Below are 23906 nucleotides of genomic sequence, written 5' to 3' on the forward strand. Positions count from 1 at the left end.
ATAGTTAATTTAAGAAAATTTCATGTTCATAATTCAAAAGTCTCCTTAAGTTTTTTGTTGTCTCACTCTTTTCGCCCAGGCTGGAGTGCAGTGGCACGATTTCGGCTCACTGCAACCTCCGCCTCCTGGGTACAAGCGATTCTCCTGCCTCAGTTTCTCAAACAGAGTAGTTGGGATTACAGTCACCCACCACCAAGCCCAGCTAATTTTTGTATATTTAGTAGAGACAGGGTCTCGCCATGTTGGCCAGGTTGGTCTCAAACTCCTGACCTCAGGTGATCCAGGCCGCCTTGGCCTCCCAAAGTGCTGGAATTACAGGCGTGAGCCACCGCCCCCGGCACCCAGTAGTTTTACATTTGATCAAGTAAGAAAAGCAAAATAATTTACATTCAACAAACAAAAGAATCTACCAGTCCTATAAACATGTTTCCTATTGAACCTGTAGTCATAGTTGGCACACTTACCTGAGATACTCCAGCTCTGGCTTGATGAGCTTTCTTTTGATCACCCCAGTTTCCAGTAGCTAAAGAGTATTTTAGGCCATCAGATATGATCCGTGTTTTAATTGCCAACTCCAAGTTAAAATCCTTTCCTCGATCAATGAATTTCTGTGCATAGATCCGCACTTCTTTAAGCAAATTCTTAAACATACTGCCAAATAAAATGATATTATTTTAAACATGTAGAGGTCTACAACATATATTCTCAACAGGAGCAATATTGCAAAAAAAAAAAAAAAAATGCGAGTATTTTGCAATATTGCAAAAAAAAATGTGAGTAAAAAAATATGTGAGTAGAAAAAAAGTATGGGGAAGGTGAGCAAAAATTGTTTGGGCAAAGTGAAAGTTCTTGCTCTTTTATGTTGCTCTTTTATGTCTCAAGCACAGATATACGCATAGTACATGAACATACATGGCAGGGGAGCAATTACACAAAAATGTCAAAGAGGCGGGGCGTGGTGGCTCACATCTGTAATCCCAGCACTTTGGGAAGCTGAGGCAGGTAGATCACCTGAGGTCAGGAGTTTGAGGCCAGCCTGGCCAATATGGAGAAACACCGTCTCTACTAAAAATACAAAAATTAGCCGGGTTTGATGGCACATGCCTGTAGTCTCAGCTACTCGGGAGGCTGAGACAGGAGAATCGCTTGAACCTAGAAGGCAGAGGTTGCAGTGAGTCCAGATCGCGCCACTGCACTCCAACCTGGACAACACAAGCGAAATTCCATCTCAAAAAACAGAAATGTTAAAAGAGGCTCCTTAGTGGAGTAATAACAAAAAAAGGTTGAAAAACACTAACCTATAACATACTAAATAACAAAACACGTGCAAAACACTGCTAATGTTATCCTTTTTGTACTGTCTACATATTTCATTTTTAAAAATAACTTTTTTCCAATTATAGAAAATATGGGAAATATAAAAACATCAAGAATAGAATTAAAAACTGCACATAATATCAATACTGTGAGACAATCACTGATAGTATTTTTATATATTTCTCTCCAGCTTTTGTATATATGTGTACAAAGCGGGACAAAATCCAATATTAGCCCTTAGGGAAACCAAGGCAATCATTCAGCTTTCTCAAACATCTTACAAAGCTACCAGAGGAATAAAGAAAATATAAACATGTAATATATTGTCCTCATAAACCTGGCTTTCCTAGACATGAACCAAAACTAAATCTGAGCAAGTAGCAATAAGAATGTAGCTAACTTCATAAGTACCCAACGTGGGTGCCAACACAGTTTAGCCTGGCCATGTGCAATGATTGACCTAAAGTGAAATAAATCTCCCTACTTTAACGACTTCATTCTGTCATTCTATAATTCCTTACCCTCTAAATAAGAATGCCAGCAGCGGCCCAGCAAGATCCAATCTCTTGTTTCCATAGTGATCTCTGTCATCTAGTTCTCTTCTACCCAAAGCTGCCAGAAGTAACCTATGCACCATATATCTTAGAAAAAGAAAAGAAAAAAGAAAGGAAAACAGTTTTAGGCTTTTCTTGATTTATATGTTAAAAACATCATTTTTGACTTTAAGAAAAACCTTTATCTCAACTATATCTTGATAAAGAACTTAAAACAATGAAACTTAACATACCCCAAGAAATAGGCTTTTTTGGTCTCACAAAAATCACTGACACCAACATGAGGGAGCATTTCTTTTTGTAAAACTTCCTTTGCATATTTAATTCTTTTCTCTTTAGTAACACCAGGCTTTGCCCCTCTCGAACCAATGAAATTTAGTGCAACATTCTGTTCTTGGATGACAAAAGCTTCATCGAGAGAAGGTTTAACCTATCAGACAATTTAAATAAAGGTTATTTTCAAATTCATGTTGTTACCTTAAAATGAGTAAACTGTCACTTAGTTTATAACATACCAAGTGTCCCTACGAACCTAATAAAATGTGAATATTTTTAGAAAATCAAGGAATCACAAATTCTTAGCAGACCCCTCAGAGATCTAGAGATCTCTGACAAAATCCACTCATCAGCACAGGCATTACACTTTCTAGAAAAATACAAATAATTCCATTATAAAAAGAGTAGTACATGGCCGGGAGCAGTGGCTCATGCCTGTAATCCCAGCACTTTAAGAGGCTGAGGTGGGCAGATAGCTTAAGTCCAGGAGTTTGCGACTAGTCTGGGCAACGTGGTGAAACCCCATCTCTGCTAAAAATACAAAAATCAGCCACCGCAGTGGCACAGGCCTGTAGTCCCAGCTACACGGGAGGCTAAAGTGAGAGAATCGTTTGAACCCTGGAGGCAGAGGTTTCAATGAGCCGAGATAGTACCACTGTACTCCAGCCTGGGTGACAGAGTGAGACACTGTCTCAAAAGGAAAAAAAAAGAGTGGTGCATTTCTTTTTTACGTTTTACCAATGGCAAAATAAAGTTCCAGATATCTAAAACCAATTTACAGAAGTTTCATAGTCAAATTAAAGTTTACTGAACTACAAATGCTTAATGTGCCAGACTGTTTTCAGTTTTGGTATTTAAAAATGTTTGGCCCGGGTCGGGTGGGGCTCACTCCTATAATCCTAGCACTTTGGAAGGCCAAAACAGGAGGATGGCTTGAGCCCAGGAGTTCGAGACCATCCTGGGAAAGAAAATGAGAACCTAAATCTACAAAAGAAAACTAAATTTTTATCCAGTATGTACTTCGGATGTAAAAAAAAAAAAAAAAAAAAAAGATTTGCCGGGCCTGGAGGCTCACGCCTATAATCTATCCCAGCACTTTGGGAGGCCGAGGCGGGCAGATCACAAGGTCAGGAGTTCAAGACCAGCCTGGCCAACACAGTGAAACCCTGTCTCTACTAAAAATACAAAAATTAGCCAGGCATGGTGGCACGTGCCTGTAGTCCCAACTACTTGGGAGGCTGAGGCAGGAGAATCGCTTGAACCCGGGAGGTGGAAGTTGCAGTGAGCTGAGATTACACCAATGCACTCCAGCCTAGGCGACAAAGTAAGATCTTGTCTCCAAAAAAAAAAGGCCAAGGAAGGATTATAAAAGACTAAAAAGACACACAATCAAAATGTGACATATGATTCTGAATTGGACTCTGAACTATATAAGATACTGAACTTAAATTACTATATACTATTAATGTATAGATCTTATTACTTAATAGTTTTCAATATTATCAGGACAACTGACAAAAATCTGAGTAAGATCTGTACATTACCAGTATTGTTGTAATCCCATCACTTTGGGAGGCCAAGGTGGGCAGATCACCTGAGGTCAGGAGTTTGAGACCAGCCTGGCCAACACAGTGAAACCCCATCTCTACTAAAAATACAAAAATTAGCTGGGAGTGGTGGCGCATGCCTATAGTCCCAGTCACTTGGGAGGCTGAGGCAGGAGAATCGTTTGAATCCGGGAGGCGGAGGTTGTGGTGAGCCAAGATCACACCACTGCACTCCAGGCTGGGCAACAGACTGAGACTCCATCTCAAAAAAAACAAAACAAACAACAACAACAACAAAAACAGTACTGTATCTAAGTAAAATTTTCTCATTTAAATAATTATACTATGATTATGTAAGTGAATGTATTGATTATTAGGAAATATACACTGAAGTCTTTAGAAGTAAGAGGCTATTGCCTATAACTTACTCTCCAATGGTCCAGAAAAAAAAATGTGTTATATATAGAAAGAATGAATGATAAAGCAAATGTGACAAAAGTAACAACTGGTGAATCTGAGTGAAGAGCATATAAGAATTCTCTATATAATTCTTGCAACTTTTATTTTTTATTTTGAGACAAGGTCTTACCCTGTTGCCCAGGCTGGAGTGGGGAGGCATGATTAGGGCTCACTGCAGCCTCCACCTCCTGGGCTCAAGCAATCTTCCCACCTCAGCCTCCCCAGTAGCTGGGACTACAGGTACATGCCACCATGACAGGTTAACCTTTTGTATTTTTTGTAGAGACAGGTCTCCCTATGTTGCCCAGGCTGGTCTCGAACTCCTGGACTCAAGTGATCCTCCCACCTTGGCCTCCCAAAGGCTGGGATTATGCTTGGCCTTTTTGTAACTTTTCTGTAAGTCTGAAATTATTTCAAAATGAAAAGTTAAACAACAGGTATCAACTACTCATTTTCCCTTTTTACTAAATTGCACCAAGCTGGTGTGCTTCTGCAAGCTTCCTTACCACTGTTTCTTCTTGCTGTTGTCATTAACTCCAGCTGCCTCTGGTTTTCATGTCTATTTTACACCAAACTGTCAGAAAAGAGGCCCAGGCAGGGCTGAAAGCTTTTACCACACAGTAAATGGCATGAGATTTGTGACAGCTAAATTACTCTTCAGAACAGCTTTCTACTATTTTAAGGTTAGCAACAATCAGTAACTCTAAATCTCTTATAAAGCTCTGTGAATACATTTTGCTTTCACATTACCATTTCCATCATCTCTGGATCTTCAAAATCATAAATAATATGTTCTAAAATATCTCTGTCAGACACAAAACCTAATGCTCTGAACACAATAATGATGGGAACTTCTTGCTTGATATATGGTAGAGTTGCCACAATGCGCTGACCAATAGCACTCTTTTTTGCACCCTAGAAAAATAAACTATCATTAGAACATGAATACACAAAAGCTCACAGCAATAGAAAAACATCAAGAGAACTATTTAATATATATATGTATTCTTTGTGCATATTTCAAAAGAAGTATGCCTCCCAATACTGTGAGGAACCTGCTATGAATGCATTTCAAAACCACTGAAACAAGTGTACTAATTTTTTTACACACAGGCTGGTCACAGACCTGGAGAACTTCCGTTCTCTCCTATCTGCCTGCCAAGATTCTCTCAGAATTACTCAATACTGTATTTGGAAATCACTTCTGGCTGCAAAAAAATATGAATACTGATTCCTCACCCTCCCCAACCTATCCCCCCTCCAAAAAAAATTAAACCTGTGGAAGAAAGAAATATATAAGAGGTAAAAAAAGAGACAATATGGATAGACAAATATGGAAAAAAAGCTAAGCACACAATGAAAAATAAACATTAAATCAGAGCTGGTCTGTGAGGCATTTCCTTGTTTCAATGTTTCAAAACTAATAGCCCTTTCACACAGCTTCTTTTTTCCAATTTCTCCCTCTTTAATTGTACACACCTAAAAAACCAATTAAAAGTTACTAACCTATGACACACCTGATTTCTCAGTTTTAATCATATTTGTTTGCTTCAATATCAATTTCACTCTATCTTCCCTTGGCCTCACAACCCTACATTATTATAATCCCTCTAATAACTTCCGTCATCTTCCTCCTCCCACCTCAGGCCTCCTTCAGAACTCCTCTTATGGGCATGTTCAGTAACAGCTTTTCATAAATGACACCCAAATCTTCATCTTGATCTTTTTCCTGTACCCTCAGCCCCCATATCTCCAATTGCCAATTCGTTGTTTCTATGTGGACATCAATTATTCCATTTAGTCTATTATTTGTTTCATCATGGATCTTATTTCAGAACAAGCAGAACATTAAAAAATAATATAGCTGGGCATAGTGGCTCATGCATGTAATCCCGGCACTTTGGGAGGCCAAGGTGGGAGGATTGCCTGAGCCCAGCATTTCAAGACCAGCCTGGGCAACATAGTGGGACCTCATCTCTATAAATATTTTTAAAATTTTAGGCCGGGCACGATGGCTCACAGGCTGGGTGCAGTGGCTCACACCTGTAATCCCAGCACTTTGGAAGGCCAAGGCGGGCAGATCACCAGAGGCTGGGAGTTCGAGATCAGCCTGGCTAACATGGTGAAACCCCGTCTCTACTAAATATACAAAATTAGCTGGGCATGGTGGCACACACCTGTAATCCCAGCTACTCAGCAGGCTGAGGCAGGAGAATCGCTTGAACCTGGGAGGCGGAGGTTTCAGTGAGCTGGGATCGAGCCACTGCACTCCAGACTTGGTCTCCAAAAAAAAAATTTTTTTTAAAGAAAAAAATCATAATGTCTACAACATGCACTCCCCAAAAATCTTATCTAAAACTGAACTTATTATATTCTCTCCTAAATCAATTACTCAAAGTTCACCACTCTCCTGGAACCTCAGAATACAAACCATAGTATCTTAACTGACTCATCCTTTTATCTTATCAAACTCACCATCAAATCCAGATCATTTTCCATTCTCTGCCTCCAATTAATTCATTTTGTTCAGAGTTGCCATGATAGTCTCCCTAATATACTGTTTGTGTCTTGGCCCTCCATCATCCAGGCCGATGCCTCTCAACAAAGAATGCACATCACAATCACCTGGGGACCTCTTTCAAATACTTGTACCTGGGCCCCATTCCAGCCCCATTCCCACCATTGAACTTGGAAGAGTCGTAGGTTATTGATGTGAACCTTTAGTTAAGATCCACTAATCCAGATCCACCCTAATCACCTACTTGTCATTCACTATTCAACATACTCCATTCAGCTCAATCAGAGTTATCTTCCAGTGATTCTCCAAACACTCATCCCCACTCTCCTCTAATAAGAAAGTCCTTCCAGTTTCTCTCTGCTTATATAACTCCACACCATCTTTCAAAGTGTAAGTCAAGTCCACTCTTCTCTATTAAGTTTCATGAACAGGTCAGGGGCAGTGGCTCATGCCAGCACTTTGGAAGGCCAAGACAGGCGCGTCACTTGAGCTCAGGAGTTCGAGACCAACCTAAGCAACATAGTGAAACCCTGTCTCTACTAAAAATACAAAAATTAGCCAGGTGTGGTGGGACAGGCCTATAATCTAACTACTTGGGAGGCTGAGGCACGAGAATCACTTGAGCCAGGAGGTGGAGGTTGCACTGAGCCAAGATCGTGCCACTGCACTCCAGCCTAGGCAACAGAGTGAGACTCTGTCTCAAAACAAACAAACAAAAAAAAAAAAACGTTGCATGGACCACACCATACTAGTATCTCATTCTCCTCCAAATTTCTATAAAACTAATATATGTAATAGGTGTCATTTGGCCTCTGCACTGTGTTACTATCATTTAATGCCTAAAGCTTGTATTCCCAAAAAACCATTACTTTCTGTTTTTTCTTTTTTTTTTTTTTTTTTTTTGAGACAGGGTCTGGCTCTGTCACCCATGCTGGAGTGCAGTGGCGCCAATCTGGGCTCACTGCAACCTCAGCACTCAAGCTATCTTCCCACCTCAGCTTCTTGAATAACTGGGACTACAGGCGCCTGCCACCACATCCAGCTAATTTTGGGGTTTTTGTTGTTGTTTTGCTAGAGAAAGTGTTTTGCCATGTTGCCCAAGCTGGTCTCACATCCCGGGCTCAAGCAATCCACCCACCTCAGCCTCCCAAAGTGCTGGGATTACAGGCATGAGCCACCACACCTGGCCACCTTCTCAATAAGGATTGTGTGTTTTGATGATCTCTTACAATACCCAGCAATGTTGTGCACAGGGGAAGAATGCTTACCTTACAAATTTTATTTTTTACAAATAAAATATTATTAAAAACATGCTAAGTACCCTAATTTCATTAAGTACCCTAGTATCATTATACATTGTATACATGTATCAAAACATCACACTGCATCCCACACATGCATAATTATTAAATTAAATTGAAAATAAAGCTTTTTAAAAAAATTACAAAAAACAAATGGAAACACCAGTTACCAAAAACCATTCACAAATAAAAACCATTTTAATTATTTAAAACTCCTGGCCAGGCACGGTAGCTCATGCTTGTAATCCCAGGACTTTGGGAGGCCAAGGAGGGCAGATCACAAGGTCAGGAGATCGAGACCATCCTGAACCAACATGGTGAAACCCTCTCTCTTCTAAAAAACACGAAAAATTAGCCGGGTGTGGTGGTGTGCGCCTGTAGTCACAGCTACTCAGGAGGCTGAGGCAGGGGAATGACTTGAACTAGGGAGGCGTAGGTTGCAGTGAGCTAAGCTCATGTCACTGTACTGCAGCCTGGCGACAGGGCAAGACTGTCTCAAAGAAAAAAGAAAACAGATATGTATACGTATACATATACACATACATACACATACACACACACACACACACACGAACTGAAATAGAGGTTTTCCAAGATAGCTGTAAAGATTAAATCAAGCAATCTGAGTAAGAGAATTGGCATACAGCAAATATTTAAGAACTGCTAGCTACTACTAGATTCCATTATTATAAGCAACCTATGCTTATAACTATACCAGTGGTCTGCAACTTCTAAGCTGGTACCCAATGATTCCTGCCTCCTACTATTGCCCTTGTAATATCCTCCTCAGTGTGAGCTGGACATACTGACTTGCAACTAACAAAAAGAACATGGCAAAAATGACAGAATGTTGCTACAACTTTAAAGTTATAAAAGACTGCTTTCTACCTTGCTCGTTCTCTCTCTCTCTATAGCTCTTTTTGCTTACTCTCTCTAAAGAAGCAAGCTGCTCTGCTGCTGTCAGCTGCTATATGCAGAGGTCCACATGGCAAGGAACTAAGAAAGGCTTCCAGCCGACAGCGCGCAAAAACCTGAGACTCAGTCCAATAGTCAATCAAGAACTAAATCCTGCAGACAACCATGTGAATGGCTCTTGAGATGACGGCAGCCCAGGGAAACATCTGATTGCAGCCTTGTGAGAGATGCTTGGCCAAAAGACTCAGCTAAGCAGCACCCAGATTCCTGACTCACAGAAGCCGTGAGATGATAAATGTTGCTGGAAGAGTAATTTGTCACACAGCGATAGGTAAACGATACAATACATAACAACAATATTGCTCCAGAAAAGCTTTTTTGGACCGAGAATGCAGTCTAGTGAATTTTAAAACAAGGCACAAAGGAATAAACCCAAATAACATCATATCCAGTCCATACCTGTCCTCCTCTTGCCAGCATGCTAACCCATATAGTACTGGTGGGTCGCGAAGAATTCTCCAGACATGACCTACACTCTCCTGTGTAGGCATATTTAGAGTCCTTTTTGGCAAACACATAAACTGTGTTTGTTGCCATTTTCTCTTGGGCAATCAGAACCTATTTGGACAATAAGAAGGTTATAGCCATAAAATCCAAAAGGTCACTGAAGAGAAAAGAGAGTAAAATCTGCATCTTAATTTAATCTGATCATATAGGCTCACTGAAATATTTAATTCTTCAACTTTAAAAACTCCATTTTGCATAAACACTTCATAGAAATACATAAGCTCCAAAACCGACTGAAACTGACCAAATTTCCAGTGCATATTATATACAACTAAATAAAGTTTTGCTTTATATAAGTTTAGCTGTCATACCCTAAATAAGCCAACTGTCACTGCCAGGTTATCCTGCATGAAAATCTTTTTTTTTTTTTTTTATTTCAACTTTAAACTAAATTTTAACTACGATTTTGTCATTTTTTAAAATAATGTTACTATACCTTTTCTGATCCATTAATAATGAAATAGCCACCAGGATCCAAAGGGCATTCATTTAACTCACAAAGATCACGATCTGTCAAGCCATTCAAAAGGCAGTAAGTTGACCGCAACATAATTGGAATTTTTCCTATAAAAGTTTTCTGATGCTGAGTCTGAAGTTGTTCTTCACCTTCTTTAATGACTGTTTTTGTTATATCAACATAAAGCGGAGCAGAATACCTTTGAAGATAAAAGTAGATCACACTTAAGCAATAGGTTATCTGTTAAACCCTCAAGTGGTTAAAATTACATTTTCAGAATTCTATTTCAGTATCTGCTGCTGACAAGGAAAACTTTTTTCTTACGTGAGATTTCTTAATCTAGCTTCATTGGGCATCATTGGTGAAGGAGCACCATCTCTTTCCCAGTGGGTAGGCTTGGAAAGATAAATTTGTTCAAACTTCAGCAAATATCTTGGCTGAAATTAAACAAAAAAACATGAAAAGAGTAAGTAATTTTTTCCATAAAAGTTTTAATGATTCCATTTTAATTGACATTAACATTTTAAGTAGAAGCAGCTCTACAAACTGGCAAAATTAATCCGTTTTACTGAAATGGGGACTTCTCAAAGTCAATATCCATACCGCACAGATGTCAAGTTTTAAACCATATCACTTTCTCTTTTTTCCTCTTTTCTTAAAAATTTATTTTCACATTAGACAGGTAATGTGCTAACAAGGTTTGTAACAAGGTTTAAGGAAGGCACATCTCACACCTAATCATCACACTTATCAACTACAAAAGGATCTGCTAATTGCTTTCTTAAGGCAGAAGACAAAAAGAGACTTAATATACTAAAAGTAAACAAAGACTGTACACATCATGTGCTGAGTTTATATCAGTTAAAATGGATTTACATTAATGATCTACATAGTTTCTTGTGCCCTCTCCTTGGTAAGCGTCATCAAAAATACAAAGTGACCAGAGAACAAAGATAGCAAATCCAGACAACTAGAACTGTGCTCTAATCTAATCAATAGAACATTTTTAAAAATAAACCTAACTCTTCAATTAAACATACAAATTAATCTGTCAAACAAGTAAACAAAAGAAAAAAATTTTATTTTAAAAAACACAAAAAATATCCTAAACATTCTATATAAAGGGCTGAGAACTTCCAACCCCGGCTGGAATATAGCTTAGTCCATAGCAAAAAAAGAAATTTTTCAATTAAACATTCACTTGCTGCCTAATAAAACAAGATCCATGAGGACAACTTTCTACAGATAAATGGATAGTGTACTTTTCTCTAAATCAAGTCTCAGAGAAGAAAATAGAACTGAGCAGATGTTTTACTAATGATTAATTATTGATACTCAAGTCTCCCAAGCTGGGGTAGACAAAGGGCAAAGAGAGCGGTGGTGATAATGAACCAAAGGGAAGCCAACCCTCTACTCCTTATCTGTGCCATCATCTAGTCTAGGTCATTACTATCTTAATCATAGGCTATTCTGATTTTTATCTCCTCCAGCCTCTTTTGTTTTGTTTGAGATAGGGTCTCACTCTGTCACCCAGGCTGGAGTGCAGTGGTGTGATCTAGGGTCACTGCAGCCTCCGCCTCCTGGGTTCAAGTGATTCCCCTGCCTCAGCCTCCCGAGTAGCTGGGACTACAGGCGCGCGCCACCAGACCCAGTTAATTTTTGTATTTTTTTGGTAGAGATGGGGTTTCACCATGCTGGCCAGGACGGTCTCGAACTCCTGGCCTCAAGAGATCTTCCTGCCTAGGCCTCCCAAAGTGCTGGGATTACAGGCGTGAGCCACTGCACCAGGCCTCCTCTAGCCTCTTTCTATTCCAAGTAAGCATCGCTTTCGAAAGTAACTTTTCTAAAATAATGCTTTATGTATATTCTTTGACAGTCTCTCAGTAATTCCTCATAACATCCAATGACATTCAAAGCTTTCGACAACCGGGTTCCATCTTATCTTCCTAATGCCTAGTAAAAATGGATAAGCCCTGTAATTCCAGCACTTTGGGAGGCGGAGGCAGGCAGATCATGAGGTCGGGAGATCGAGACCATCCTGGCTAACACCGCGAAACCCTGTCTCTACTAAAAATACAAAAAAATTAGCCGGGCGTGGTGGCAGGCGCCTGTAGTCCCAGCTACTCGGAAAGTTGAGGCAGGAGAATGGCGTGAACCCGTAAGGCGGAGCTTGCAGTGAGCCAAGATCGCGCCACTGCACTCTAGTCTGGGCAATACGGCCAGACTCCGCCTCAAAAAAAAAAAAAAAAATAGATAAGCCAAAATCACATACTGATCATTGTGGTCCCCATCCCATCCCCAGCCTAAATATACCAGGTATTTTCTTTTTTTTTCTTTCTTTCTTTTTTTTTTTTTTTTTTTTGAGACAGCGTCTCGCCCTGTCACCCAAGCTGGAGTGCAGTGGCTGCGATCTCAGCTCGCTGCAACCTCCGTCTCCCACGTTCAAGCAATTCTCCTGTCTCAGCCTCCCGAGTAGCTGGGACTACAGGTGCCGACCACCACGCCTGGCTAATTTTTGTACTTTATTAGTAGAAAGCGGGTTTCACCATATTGGCCAGGCTGGTCTCAAACTCCTGACCTCGGGTCATCTGCCGACCTCGGGTGATCTGCCCGCCTCGGCCTCCCAAAGAGCTGAAATTCTAGGTATGAGCCACCACGCCGGCGACGCCAAATATTTCCTTGCTGAAATGACTAAGCACCTTTTCTCTTCTAAGAGAACTCCTATCTGTTATTCGCAGTAAATTTAAGTCTCTTCCATCTTTTCTACTAAGCTCTGATAACTAAGCCTCAGAGATCTCCTCCTCCTTTAGTACTTCCATTACTGGCACATTGAATTTGCTACGTTCTATTGTTATTTCGCTTGTTATACAAAGATCATGAAGAAAAAATGACCCAACAAGCCAAGTGCAGTGGCTCATGCCTGTAATCCCAGCACTCTGGGAGGCTGAAGGGGGTGGATCACTTGAGGTCAGGAGTTGGAGATCAGCCTGGCCAACATGTGAAACCCTGTCTCTACTAAAAATACAAAAAAATTAGCCAAGCATGGTGGTGGGCGCCTGTCATCCCTGTAAAAAAGAAAATATGACCCAAGAATAAAAAAGAAACTTAATGTCCCCCTTTCCAGTAGAGCCCTAGAAGAGCCAATCGCTTTCGTTCTTAATAGCAAAATTCCGTACAGCATGTCCAACTAAAATGGAAATAACAGACCAGCCCTTAGGAGATCAGCTACACAGAAGAGAAACTGATCAGGCTAGAAACAATGGACTCTCCCTGTGTCTAACTCTTTTTGGGGGGCTTTCCCTACCTCACTTTGTTTTTCAGTTTTCCCTGTCTCTCAAAGCTCAATATGTTCCAACAACTGCCTCTCAACTTCTCTAAAACTAGGACAGTCATTATTTTGGACTACATATTTATTTATAATCACTCATATAAAACCAAATTATAAAATTATACCCTTGGTATGATTTTAACAATGCTAAAAAACATGCATATATGTGAGCAAAAGCTGTAAGAAGCTTAATAAAGATAGCTGATATGTTTGGGTGATTTACCTTTCTTACCTCATATGGTTATAATAGTGTACTTCATGCAATATATAAAATCAGACGAAAATTCCTTCAAACATTTTTTATCATTTTTATAATGTGAGAGAAAAAAGTAGGGTTATCTATCTAAAGCAACGTGACTATCTCTGGCTCACTTCTCTTATTTGTTCATATTTCAGAGTCCTCTCTTCCCAACTATTCAATACCTACTATGTGAATAAGGATGGGATTACTTGAAAAAAAAAATACACCTCCTCATTAGAGAGAATAAATCAGAAAGTGACTGACGGTGCTATAAGTACTTTGCTAAAAGCTCCAACTGACTTTTTTTAACCTTTAAGTCAGTTAACAGAAGGGCTGAAATTTCAAACCAATACTCTTCTTGTACTGGTGTAACTATTAGAACTAACCATCTTACCGGTTCTTCAACTTCTCCACTAGCATGCTGAGCTTCAGCTTGTAGGTCTATAGGAGGAGCGTCTTCCACAATTCTTTGAACAGACATCTGAATAAACTCATCAAAAGAATCCAGCTGTTGTCTGACCAAGCCTTTCTCGTCAAAATAGGAACTGGGAAAATATTTGAGTTCAGTCAGTTGCAACTCAGTGATAATTTCTAGCATAATTCCCCATTTTCATTATAATCAATTCAACAGTCATTAAATACCAACCATTATATGTCAACCACTAAACAAGATACTGTGATCTATCTTAAAAAGGATGAAACCAGGCATATTTTCTTTGTAGAACTTATTATTTGGGGAAAAGCAGCTTATATTTGTGGGTAAAATACTTAAAGCACGATATAAGAACTATAAGGATCCCAGCTCCTGGAAGGCCAAGGCAGGAGCATTGCTTGAGTTCAGCCTGGGCAACGTAATGAGACCTCATTTCTACAAATAAAAAAATTAGCCAGGTATGGTGGCATGTGCCTACAGGCCCACATACTCAAGAGGCTGAGGTAGGGGGATCATGTGAGCCCAGAGTTTGAGGCTGCATTGAGTCATGATGGCATCATTACACTCTAGCCTGGGAGACAGCGAGACCCCATCTCAAAGAAAAAAAAAACTGTATGTCCTCTATGGACAAATTTTATTCTACCTCTTTGAAATATTTCTTGAAAAATGAGTCAGGAGATAAAACTAAAGAAAAATCAATAGCCAAAGATAATAAGAACTTTGATTTGAATAGGAGGGGGGGTAGTGATATCAATGACTAAAATAATGCGTGAGAATACCAACTTTAGGTTACCAATCATTAGTTCTATTTTGAATTGTTAAAGGTGGGATAAGAAGAGTAAGTCTTTACATAAAAATACTCAGCAAAAGACTGGTGATAAAAATGTAGCATGGCTGAGAGATCTATAATCTAAAGAGTAGACATTATTTTTATAAGGAACAGATACTTTTCAGGTGAGGGGTGTGGAAAGACATAAAGATACAAGTAGATACAAGTGCAAGAGGATCTCAACAGATCACTCCCTATTACCATCCAGGAATAGCCACAAAGCTGGGCTTCACAGAGGCTGGAGGATCTAGCACAACCCTCAAGATTATCCCATCACCCCTCAGCAGTAGGAAGTGCCCCACCACACCTCCCCATCTCCACTCCTGTATCTTGTGACCTCTGTCATCTTGTATCTGTGAGACTTTCTTAGCTTCTGCTCCCCAACTACTGACTCCCCCATCTTCACATCAATTTTCTGAGACAATATGCAGAGTCCAACTAATCATCAGCCTCCCATTTTGGCTTCATCAGGTCACCTCACACATCAGTGACAGGCCAACAAATCGGGCCCACCCTGATCCAGTCAAGTATGGCCACCACTATTAGAAGTTAGGTTCTATGGTAGAAAACACAGCAGACAACCATACATGTGTAAGGTATGAACTAAATAATAGTTGAGGCAATTTATTTCAGTAGAGACTGTCACATATTAGGAAAGAAATTTCTCAAAACCATGTGGATTAGTCATTGATGTGTAAGAAAAACATGGTATTGCCTGTAATATAAATAGCAATGGTTTTTTATAGGCAATTTAAGAGGAAATAGCTTCTAAACTATAGATAAGTTTCATTACCCCAGGAAGCTGAACTATACCTACTTTCCCCAAAATCATTAGATTGGTGCTTAAACATCTAAACTATATAAATATTTCATATTTATATCTACTCTAGTGCTTATTTTACCTGAAGTCATCGTATACAGTTACTTGTGATATTAACTAATATCACATTCACATTGCTAGGTAAAGATCACTTGATATTGAAAAGTAAAAAAAAAATCAAAATTCATTTCTCAATAACCAAAGTATCTACAGTCAATTTAAACTTAAAAATCAAATAACTTATTTTGTAACAAATGATAAATGCTATGACAGTTCACAATAGAGTACTTTATCCTTGAGCAATCTACCACATATGTTGAAAACAACTTCTTCTTCTAAGATAAAATATTTTTTCTACTAGAAGAATGTAGAATATAGGCACACTCCACAGAACATCTACCTGTACCTCTTGGTGTTTAACACCCAAACATCACAGAAGATGTAACTGTCTCAATAAAGTTTTGTCTTCTACAGCCAATTTGTTTTATTTTTTGTATTTATAAAAGGCTCCAAGACAATGCTTCATTCTAGCTATAGGTGGCAAAAGATAGTACGGCAGAAAATACAGATGTTTAAATACAAATGGAGTCAAAGGTTACCATCACCTCAGGCACAAAGAAAAGCTGACTTTTTGGCAGATTTCTTTTATTCTTTGTTTTAAAAAAAAAAAAAGAGAGAGAGAGAGAGAGAGAGAGATAGGGTTTGGCTATGTTGCACAGGCTGGTCTCAAACTCCTGAGCTCAAGTGATCCACCCGCCTCAGCCTCCCAAAGTGTTGGGATTACGGGCAGGCGTGAGCCACCTCGTCAAGCCTTTTTGCCAAATGTCTTAATTCCACCTGTGGCCAGGGGCCCTTTCCCCACAGCCTTCAATTTTAAAGCTTTTTCTGCTCCTCTTTTTGCTTCTGCTGGAAAGCTGTGTCTTCCTCATCCATCTCCTTGGCCTGCTTCTTCGGCTGTTTCACGGGCTTCTTGCCACCTCTGCAACCAAACGTGGCAACTGCTGCCCCTGCCCCTTCTCCAAACCCTGCCACCAGAAACAGAGCTCCCATTCTCACCCCCACTCCTTATGGAAAAATATATACTTATATCCCAAAAACTCAATTTTTTTTATTATTATTTATTTTTAGAGACAAGGTCTCACTATGTTACCCAGGCAACACTCAAACTCGTGAGCTCAAGTGATCCTTCTGCCTCAGCCTCCCAGGTAGCTGGGACTATACAGGCACACACCACAGCACCTAGCTTTCAATACTTTCTTTTGTAAGATTCTGGACAAACACACTGACTCATATCTTTTTTGTTTTTTGAGACGGAGTCTCGCTCTGCCGTCCAGGCTGGAGTGTAGTGACGTCATGTCACCTAACTGCAAACTCTGCCTCCCAGGTTCAGGTGATTCTCCTGCCTCAGCCTCCCAAGTAGTTGGGATTACAGGCGTGCACCACTACACTCATCTAATTTTTTTATTTTTTAGTAAAGACAGAGCTTCACCATGTTGGCTAGGCTGGTTCCAACTCCTGACCTTAAGTGACCTGCCTGCCTCAGCATCCCAAAGTGCTGGGATTACAGGCAAAACAATATCTTTCTAACAAAACAACATTCAAGAAAGGTATTCAGTTAGACTCCAAATACAACTGGCAGAATGTCGGAAGCATGTGTTCTTTGAAAAGAGAGAATGTTGACCAAGGGGTCATGCACCTTGGAGCTGATGGGGCTCAGAGAGGCATCCATCGTCATGTTGTTGTATATAAAGCAGCGGTCAGGGGATGAGAGAAGAGTTATAAGCCTTTAACATCCTAACATAACAGGATGTTACTTTATCACTTATAAGTTACTTTTCTTACCTATACAAGGCTTCTCAGAATTTTATCACATTTAGTTACACTTAGAATTGGATAGGAATTTGCAGTGAATTTTAACAAATTTGTTTTTAACAAAGTTAAAAACCAATTTTAACTTTGTCTATTTAAAATAATGAGAAAACCAAGCAATCAGATTAACATTACTAGTAACGAAACAAACGTGCCTCCTGATATGATGCACTGAGACTATGTCACTTCTGCCAAAAGTAAGCATCTGAATCCAATTATGAGAACTATTAGACAAACCTAACTGAAAGGCATCCTAAAAAGTAACTGGCATGTATTCTTCAAAAATGTCAAGGTACAAAAAAAAGAACAGACACACTGAGGAACTGTTCCAGATTAAAGGAAATGGAAGAATATGCCATGACAACTAAATCCAGTATGTGATCCTAGGCTGGATCCAGGGTCAGAAAAATTTTTATTTTGCTATAAACATGAGTGGAACAACTGGCAAAATGTGGGTAGGGTCTACAGATTAAATAAGATCACCATAATTGTGATGATGTAAAAGAATGTCCTTATGTCTGCAAGTTACTCTTTTTTTTGTTTTTTGGAAACAGGGTCTCACTCTGTCATCAAGGCTGGAGTACGGCAGTGCGATCTTGGCTCACTGTAGCCTCAACCTCCCAGGATCAAGTGATCTGCAAGTTATTCTCACATGTTTCAGAAAAAAAATATGTACCAAAAGAAGAAAAGACAAAGAAATGTAGTATGGGGTAACATTTTCGGAATCTGGGTGAAGTGATTAAATGAATTCTTTGTGTTAATTTTTAGGTCTGAATTACTTAAAATGTTAAATATATAAATAAAGTAACTACTGTCACGTAGCACATTTATATAGAACAGCTATTTATCAAGAAGACTAAGCAGGAAATCTACAGTGCCTTTTCAAGCTAATTCAGTTTGGTCCAAAGTTACCTAATTACAATCCAGCATGCTTCTTGCCACAAATCCGGGGTGATTTCATCATCATCCTCATCATATTGCATATCTGTAAAAACAAAATATTGTACTCATTTGCAATGAGATGCCACTTAGTTAACATCTTGCTCCTGTAACTTTAAGTAGCAGAAACATATTTACTTTCTGCTGAATAAGTAATGCTTTCACCCCAGGTTCTCTAAAATTTCAATTACATTAATAAAATAATTTATGTCTATGTCACACAGGTATTCTTCCAATATACGAAGAGGTTTATTAGAGAGTTGTAATGTAAGTTGTATGAATTTTAAGTTTCCCATTTTATTGATCAGTAAGATTTTCAGAGACTAGAGTAAGAGACAGAATGAGGGGGCAGAGCCATGGAAGGATTCCAACAGCTGGGCAATACCCTGAGGTGGGGCGATCTATTACAGCAACATTTCATACATGTACAGGTATGAAAGATTACATTTTCCAAAGATGGCCACTAGCCTATCTCCCATCCCACATGGCCTTCTATAATGTGATCTTGACACTCCCATCATAAGATATAGTGGTCTATGCACTTTCTCCTTGAATCAGGTAGATTCTGACTCTCCTGTAACTTAAGAGAATGCCGCTGAAGCAATGCTGCATGACTTCAGAAGCCAGGTCAGAAAAGGCAATGAAGTTTCTGTCATGTTTGCTAAAACACTTTCTGGAGCCCTAAGCTGTCATTAAAAAGTAGTGATGGCTCAGGCCTATAATAATCCTAGCACTTTGGGAGGCCAAGGTGGGTGGATCACCTGAGGTCAGGAGTTCGAGACCAGCCAGGCCAATATGGCAAAACTCCGTTTCTACTAAAAAATACAAAAATTAGCCGGGCATGGTGGCACATGCCTGTAATCCCAGCCACTCAGCAGGCTGAGGCAAGAGAATTGCTTGAACCCAGGAGATAGAGGTTGCAGTGAGCTGAGACTGCACCACTGCACTCCAGCCTGGGCAACAGAGAGAGTCTCTGTCTCAAAAATTTAAATTTAAAAAAAAAAAATTTTTTTTTTTAAGTCATACACTATTCTGAGGCTGCTACATTCTGAGAAAGCCCAAACCATAAGGAGAGGTCACTTACAGATGCTCCATTAGCAGTTTTAGTCCTTGAGTCCTCCCAAGCTACGTCTCATGTCAGACATGAGAGTCAACACTACAGATCATCTCTCACCCCGCTGTCAACACTCGGCCTTAATGTCTTCCCAAATGAACCAGAGTCACGGTGGAAGGCAGGCAAGTCCTGTCCAAATTCCTGACCCACAGTATCCATGAACATAACAAAATAATTTTTTAAGTAGCTAAATTTTCGGGTAGTTATGCAACAGTAATTTAAATATGCATTCAAAAAAATCAGTATGCACTGGTCCTCTAATATTAATCCCATCATCTTATGTGAAAGAATAAGTGTGCTGTATTTTTGGTTTTTATTCTAATGTACACATACATAGCCTGTAAAACTTTGGGTTCAAAATTTGATACATATACAAAATAAATTTTTAATGAACCCTTATTAAATGGACTGGAATTATTAATCCCTATACCTGGGGGAAGGGTAAGAAAGACAAAGTTATCTATAATAGCTCAGAGATTTCCAGCTTTGATGAGAGATTAAAAGTTAGTATCACTGCCATACCAGAGAAGCAAGTAAGATGGTGGAAAAAGGAGAGGTAATGAGATCGGCTTTAGAGATATCTACAGATCACATATCCCTTCAAATACTTCTAGTAGGCACATATATACGAATATAAACTCAAATGGAGAGTCTAAATTATAGACAACATGTAACACACAATAGATACACATTGGCATATAACACATGTGTATCTGTGTCAATAAAATAAACATTTTAAAATTTGAAAAAAAAAGTACAGAGTTGGAATCATTAACAAATGCGTGGGAGAAAAATGAGATTGTACATAGAGAAGGAAGACTGAAGGCAGGATATCTGGGAACAACTTTGAGAGTCATATGAAGGAAAATGAACCCATGAAAGAGACTCATTTATTCATCCACTCATCAAATTTTTTTTGAGGCTAGGTGCACTGGCTTATGCCTATAATCCCAACACTGTGGGAGGCCAAGGCAGGCAGATCACTTGAGACCAGGAGTTCAAGACCAGCCTGGCTAACATGGAGAAAACCCATCTCTACTAAAAATACAAAAATTAGCCAGGCATGGTGGCACCCGCCTATAGTCCCAGCTACTAGGGAGGCTGAGGCAGGAGAATCGCTTGAACCCAGAAGGTAGAGGTTGCAGTGAGCCAAGATCATGCCACCGCACTCCAGCCTGGGTGACAAGAGTGTGACTCTGTCTCAAAAAAAAAAAAAAAAAAGTGATATGAATATTCCTGACAAAGACCTGAAGAGGTTAGGGAAGACTTCCCAAAAGCTGCGCAGAGGCCAGGTGCAGTAGCTCATGTCAGTAATCCCACCACTGGAAGGCCAAGGTGGCAGGCACACTTGAAACCAGGAGTTCGAGACCAGCCTGAGCCACAAAGCGAGACCCCCGTCTCTAAAATTGTCTTTAAAAAGCTGGTCAGGCACAGTGACTCACGCCTGTAATCCCAGCACTTTGGGAATCCGAGGCAGATGGATCACGAGGTCAGGAGTTTGAGACCAGCCTGGCCAGCACGGTGAAACCCGTCTCTACTAAAAATACAAAAATTAGATAGGCATGGTGGAGCACGCCTGTAATCCCTGCTACTCAGGAGGCTGAAGCAAAGAATCACTTGAACCTGGGAGGCGGAGGTTGCAGTGAGCCAAGATCGCACCACTGCACTCCAGCCTGGGCCGACAAAGGGAAACTCCATCTCAAAAAAAAAAAAAAAAAAAAAAAAAGCTGAGCAGAGACCTCATGTTATAAACAGGAGTAATCAGGCAAAAAGGAAGGGAAAAAGGTAGGAGGAGTCAAGAAAGAACCCTACCGAATAGAAAAAACCAAATTGTGCAAAAGACCCCATAATGCAAGATAGGATGGCATATTCAAAGAATGACAGAAGGTCAATGTAGCGGAAGCGCAGAGTGTGAAGTTGGAAGTGGAATAAGAAGAGTTTGGCCTTTATCAAGAGATTTGAGTTTAGCAGGGTTGTGGCTAGGTCACATTTTCGTTTCTGAAAGATCCCTATGGCCAGTGTGGAGAATGGATTGGAAGTACACAAATCAGTTAGGAGTAATCTAGGCAAGGGATGGCAGCAACATGAACTAGAATGATGGTGAAGGGGATAGAGAAGTGACCAGATTTGACGTATTTAGGAGACAGAACCAACAGGGCTTGGTGACTGATTAGATATGGAGGTGAAAGAGAGGAGTCAAAAATGATGGCCAGGTTTTTGATTTCAACAACAGAGGGTACAACAGTTGTACCTCAGTGTCCATTGGAGACTGGTTTCAGGACCTCCCATAGATACCAAAACACAGATGCTTAAGTCCCTGACATGAAATGGCACTGTTATATACCCTAGGCACATCCTCCTGTATCCTTTAAATTATCTCTAGATTACTTATAATACCTAATACAATGTAAATGCTATGTAAAGAATTGTTTACTTGTAATGTTTATGGAATAATGACAAGAAAAAAAGTCTGTACATTTTTACAAGGGCACAATTTTTTTCTAATATTCTCTTTTTTGTTGAGACAGGGCCTTACTGTTACCCAGGCTGAAGTGCAGTGGTGTGATCACAGCTCACTGTAGCCTCAAACTCTTAGGGCTCAAGCAATCCTCCCACCTCAGTATCCCAAGTAGCTGGGATCACAGGTACACGCCACCATGCCCAGCTAATTTTTAAATTTTTTTGTAGAGATGAGGTCTCCCTATGTTGCCCAGGCTGGTCTCAAACTCCTGGCCTCAAGCTTTTTAATATTTTCAATCCAAGATTAATTGAATATACAGATGTGAAACCTACAGATACAGAGGGCCAACAGTGCCCTTCACCGAGACAGAGAACACAGGAGGCAGTGACTTTGGGAGGGGAATAGCAAAAGAAAATAATTAGCTCAGTTTGGGCAGTGACAAGGTGAAGTAGCCTGGGAGATACCCTAGTTGGCCAGTGGCAGTTAGATACCAGGGCTTTTAAACTAGAAGTATACATTCAGAAGTCATCCACATACAAATGGTAACTAAACAATGTAAAATGGATGAGATCACCCAAAGAGAATGTGAACAGGAAAGAAAATGAGAACAAAAGTCAGATAAGAAGAATCAAGTGGAAGTGATGTGGCTAGAAAGCTGAGTGAGTTTCCAGGAAGATGTCATCAATAGTTTTGAAGACCACAGGGTTTAGATAAGATTTTTAAAATATCCATCTCATTTATCAATTGAGAAGTCACTGTGAATCTTAGAGCTATCTTAATGCAGTAGCATGAGTAGAAACATATTGTAATCAGTTGAAAAGGACATGAAAGATGAAAATTAGAAACAAGGACAGCTTATTATTTTTATGTTTGGCTGTGAATGAAAGGAGAAAGGTAAAATACTAGAAGAAAAAGGAAAAAATGAAAAGTTTAACTTGTTTCCATGTGGATGACAGAAATCTGACATTTTCACATAGTGGCTGAAAACTGATGAGGACATTATCTAATAAACATTTCAGAGGACATGGACAAGAATAAAATGTAGGCTCACTGCTAAAGCAACTATGATAAACTCTTTTTTCCACGGGATCATTATACATTGCAAAACTAGTACAAATCACCACTATGGTGGTCACTTGGCATCATCTAGCAAAATGTTAAAGGTGTGTATCATTTGACGTGACAATTTTATATGTAGAAATGCATCCCACAGACATACTTGGGCAAATTATATGTACAAGATTATTCATTTACAGCACTGAACCCGAAAATGACTAGAAATAAATCAAATATCCATCAAGAGACTACTTAAGTTATGGTACATCCACACAAACTAAGTAACTGGGGGAGTGGGCGAAGGGGCGGGGGCGATGCTTTCTGTGTACTGATACAAAAATCTAGATACATTAAGCAAAATCTAAAAGTGGAGAAAAGTGTGAATATTACTTTCTGTCTTTAAAAAAGGAGAAAAATCCCATTTATATTTGCTCAAATATGCATAAAGAAACTGTGGAGGCTGGGCGCAGTAGCTCACACCTGCAGTCCCAGCACTTTGGGAGGCTGAGGCAGGTGAATCACCTGAGGTCAGGAGCTTGAGATCAGCCTGGCCAACGTGGAGAAACCCTGTCTCTACTAAAAATACTACTATTAGCTGGGCATGTTGGTGCACGCCTGTAATCCCAGCTACTAGGGAGGCTGAGGCAGGAGAACTGCTTGAACCTGGGAGACGGAGGTTACAGTGAGCCAAGATTGCACCACTGCACTCAAGCCTGGGCAACAGAGCAAGACTGTCAAAAAAAAAAAAAAAAAAAAGAAACTGCGGAGTGATTAAAATCTATTGTAACAGTAGTTACCCACTGTGGAGAGTTCAAACTGGGCAGATGGTGGGTAAGAAGGAGACCTGACACTTTAATTTTTTTTTTTTGAGACAGGGTCTCACTTTGTTCTTGGCTCACAGCAGT

At 39.8% G+C, this 23906-nt stretch overlaps 1 protein-coding gene and 1 pseudogene across 2 annotated transcripts in view; both read right to left on the minus strand.

Annotated features, from left to right (window-relative positions):
• POLR2B (RNA polymerase II subunit B) overlaps positions 1-23906 on the minus strand; it is a 49713-nt gene that overhangs the window by 23724 nt on the left and 2083 nt on the right. The window contains exons 2-10 of one of the 2 annotated variants that reach the window (XM_005555207.4): positions 18344-18416; positions 13875-14025; positions 10236-10348; positions 9891-10110; positions 9347-9505; positions 4904-5068; positions 2105-2301; positions 1839-1958; positions 465-651 (exon numbers count right to left, since the gene is read on the minus strand). In XM_005555207.4, the coding sequence (XP_005555264.1) occupies positions 465-651; positions 1839-1958; positions 2105-2301; positions 4904-5068; positions 9347-9505; positions 9891-10110; positions 10236-10348; positions 13875-14025; positions 18344-18416 (1385 nt within the window). The remainder of the gene's footprint in view (positions 1-464; positions 652-1838; positions 1959-2104; positions 2302-4903; positions 5069-9346; positions 9506-9890; positions 10111-10235; positions 10349-13874; positions 14026-18343; positions 18417-23906) is intronic. The other variant, XM_005555208.4, reaches the window with a different exon arrangement.
• LOC123573830 (small nucleolar RNA U13) lies at positions 10584-10677 on the minus strand (annotated as a pseudogene).

This window comes from Macaca fascicularis, chromosome 5, assembly GCF_037993035.2.
Source record: "Macaca fascicularis isolate 582-1 chromosome 5, T2T-MFA8v1.1".
Lineage (NCBI taxonomy): Eukaryota > Metazoa > Chordata > Mammalia > Primates > Cercopithecidae > Macaca > Macaca fascicularis.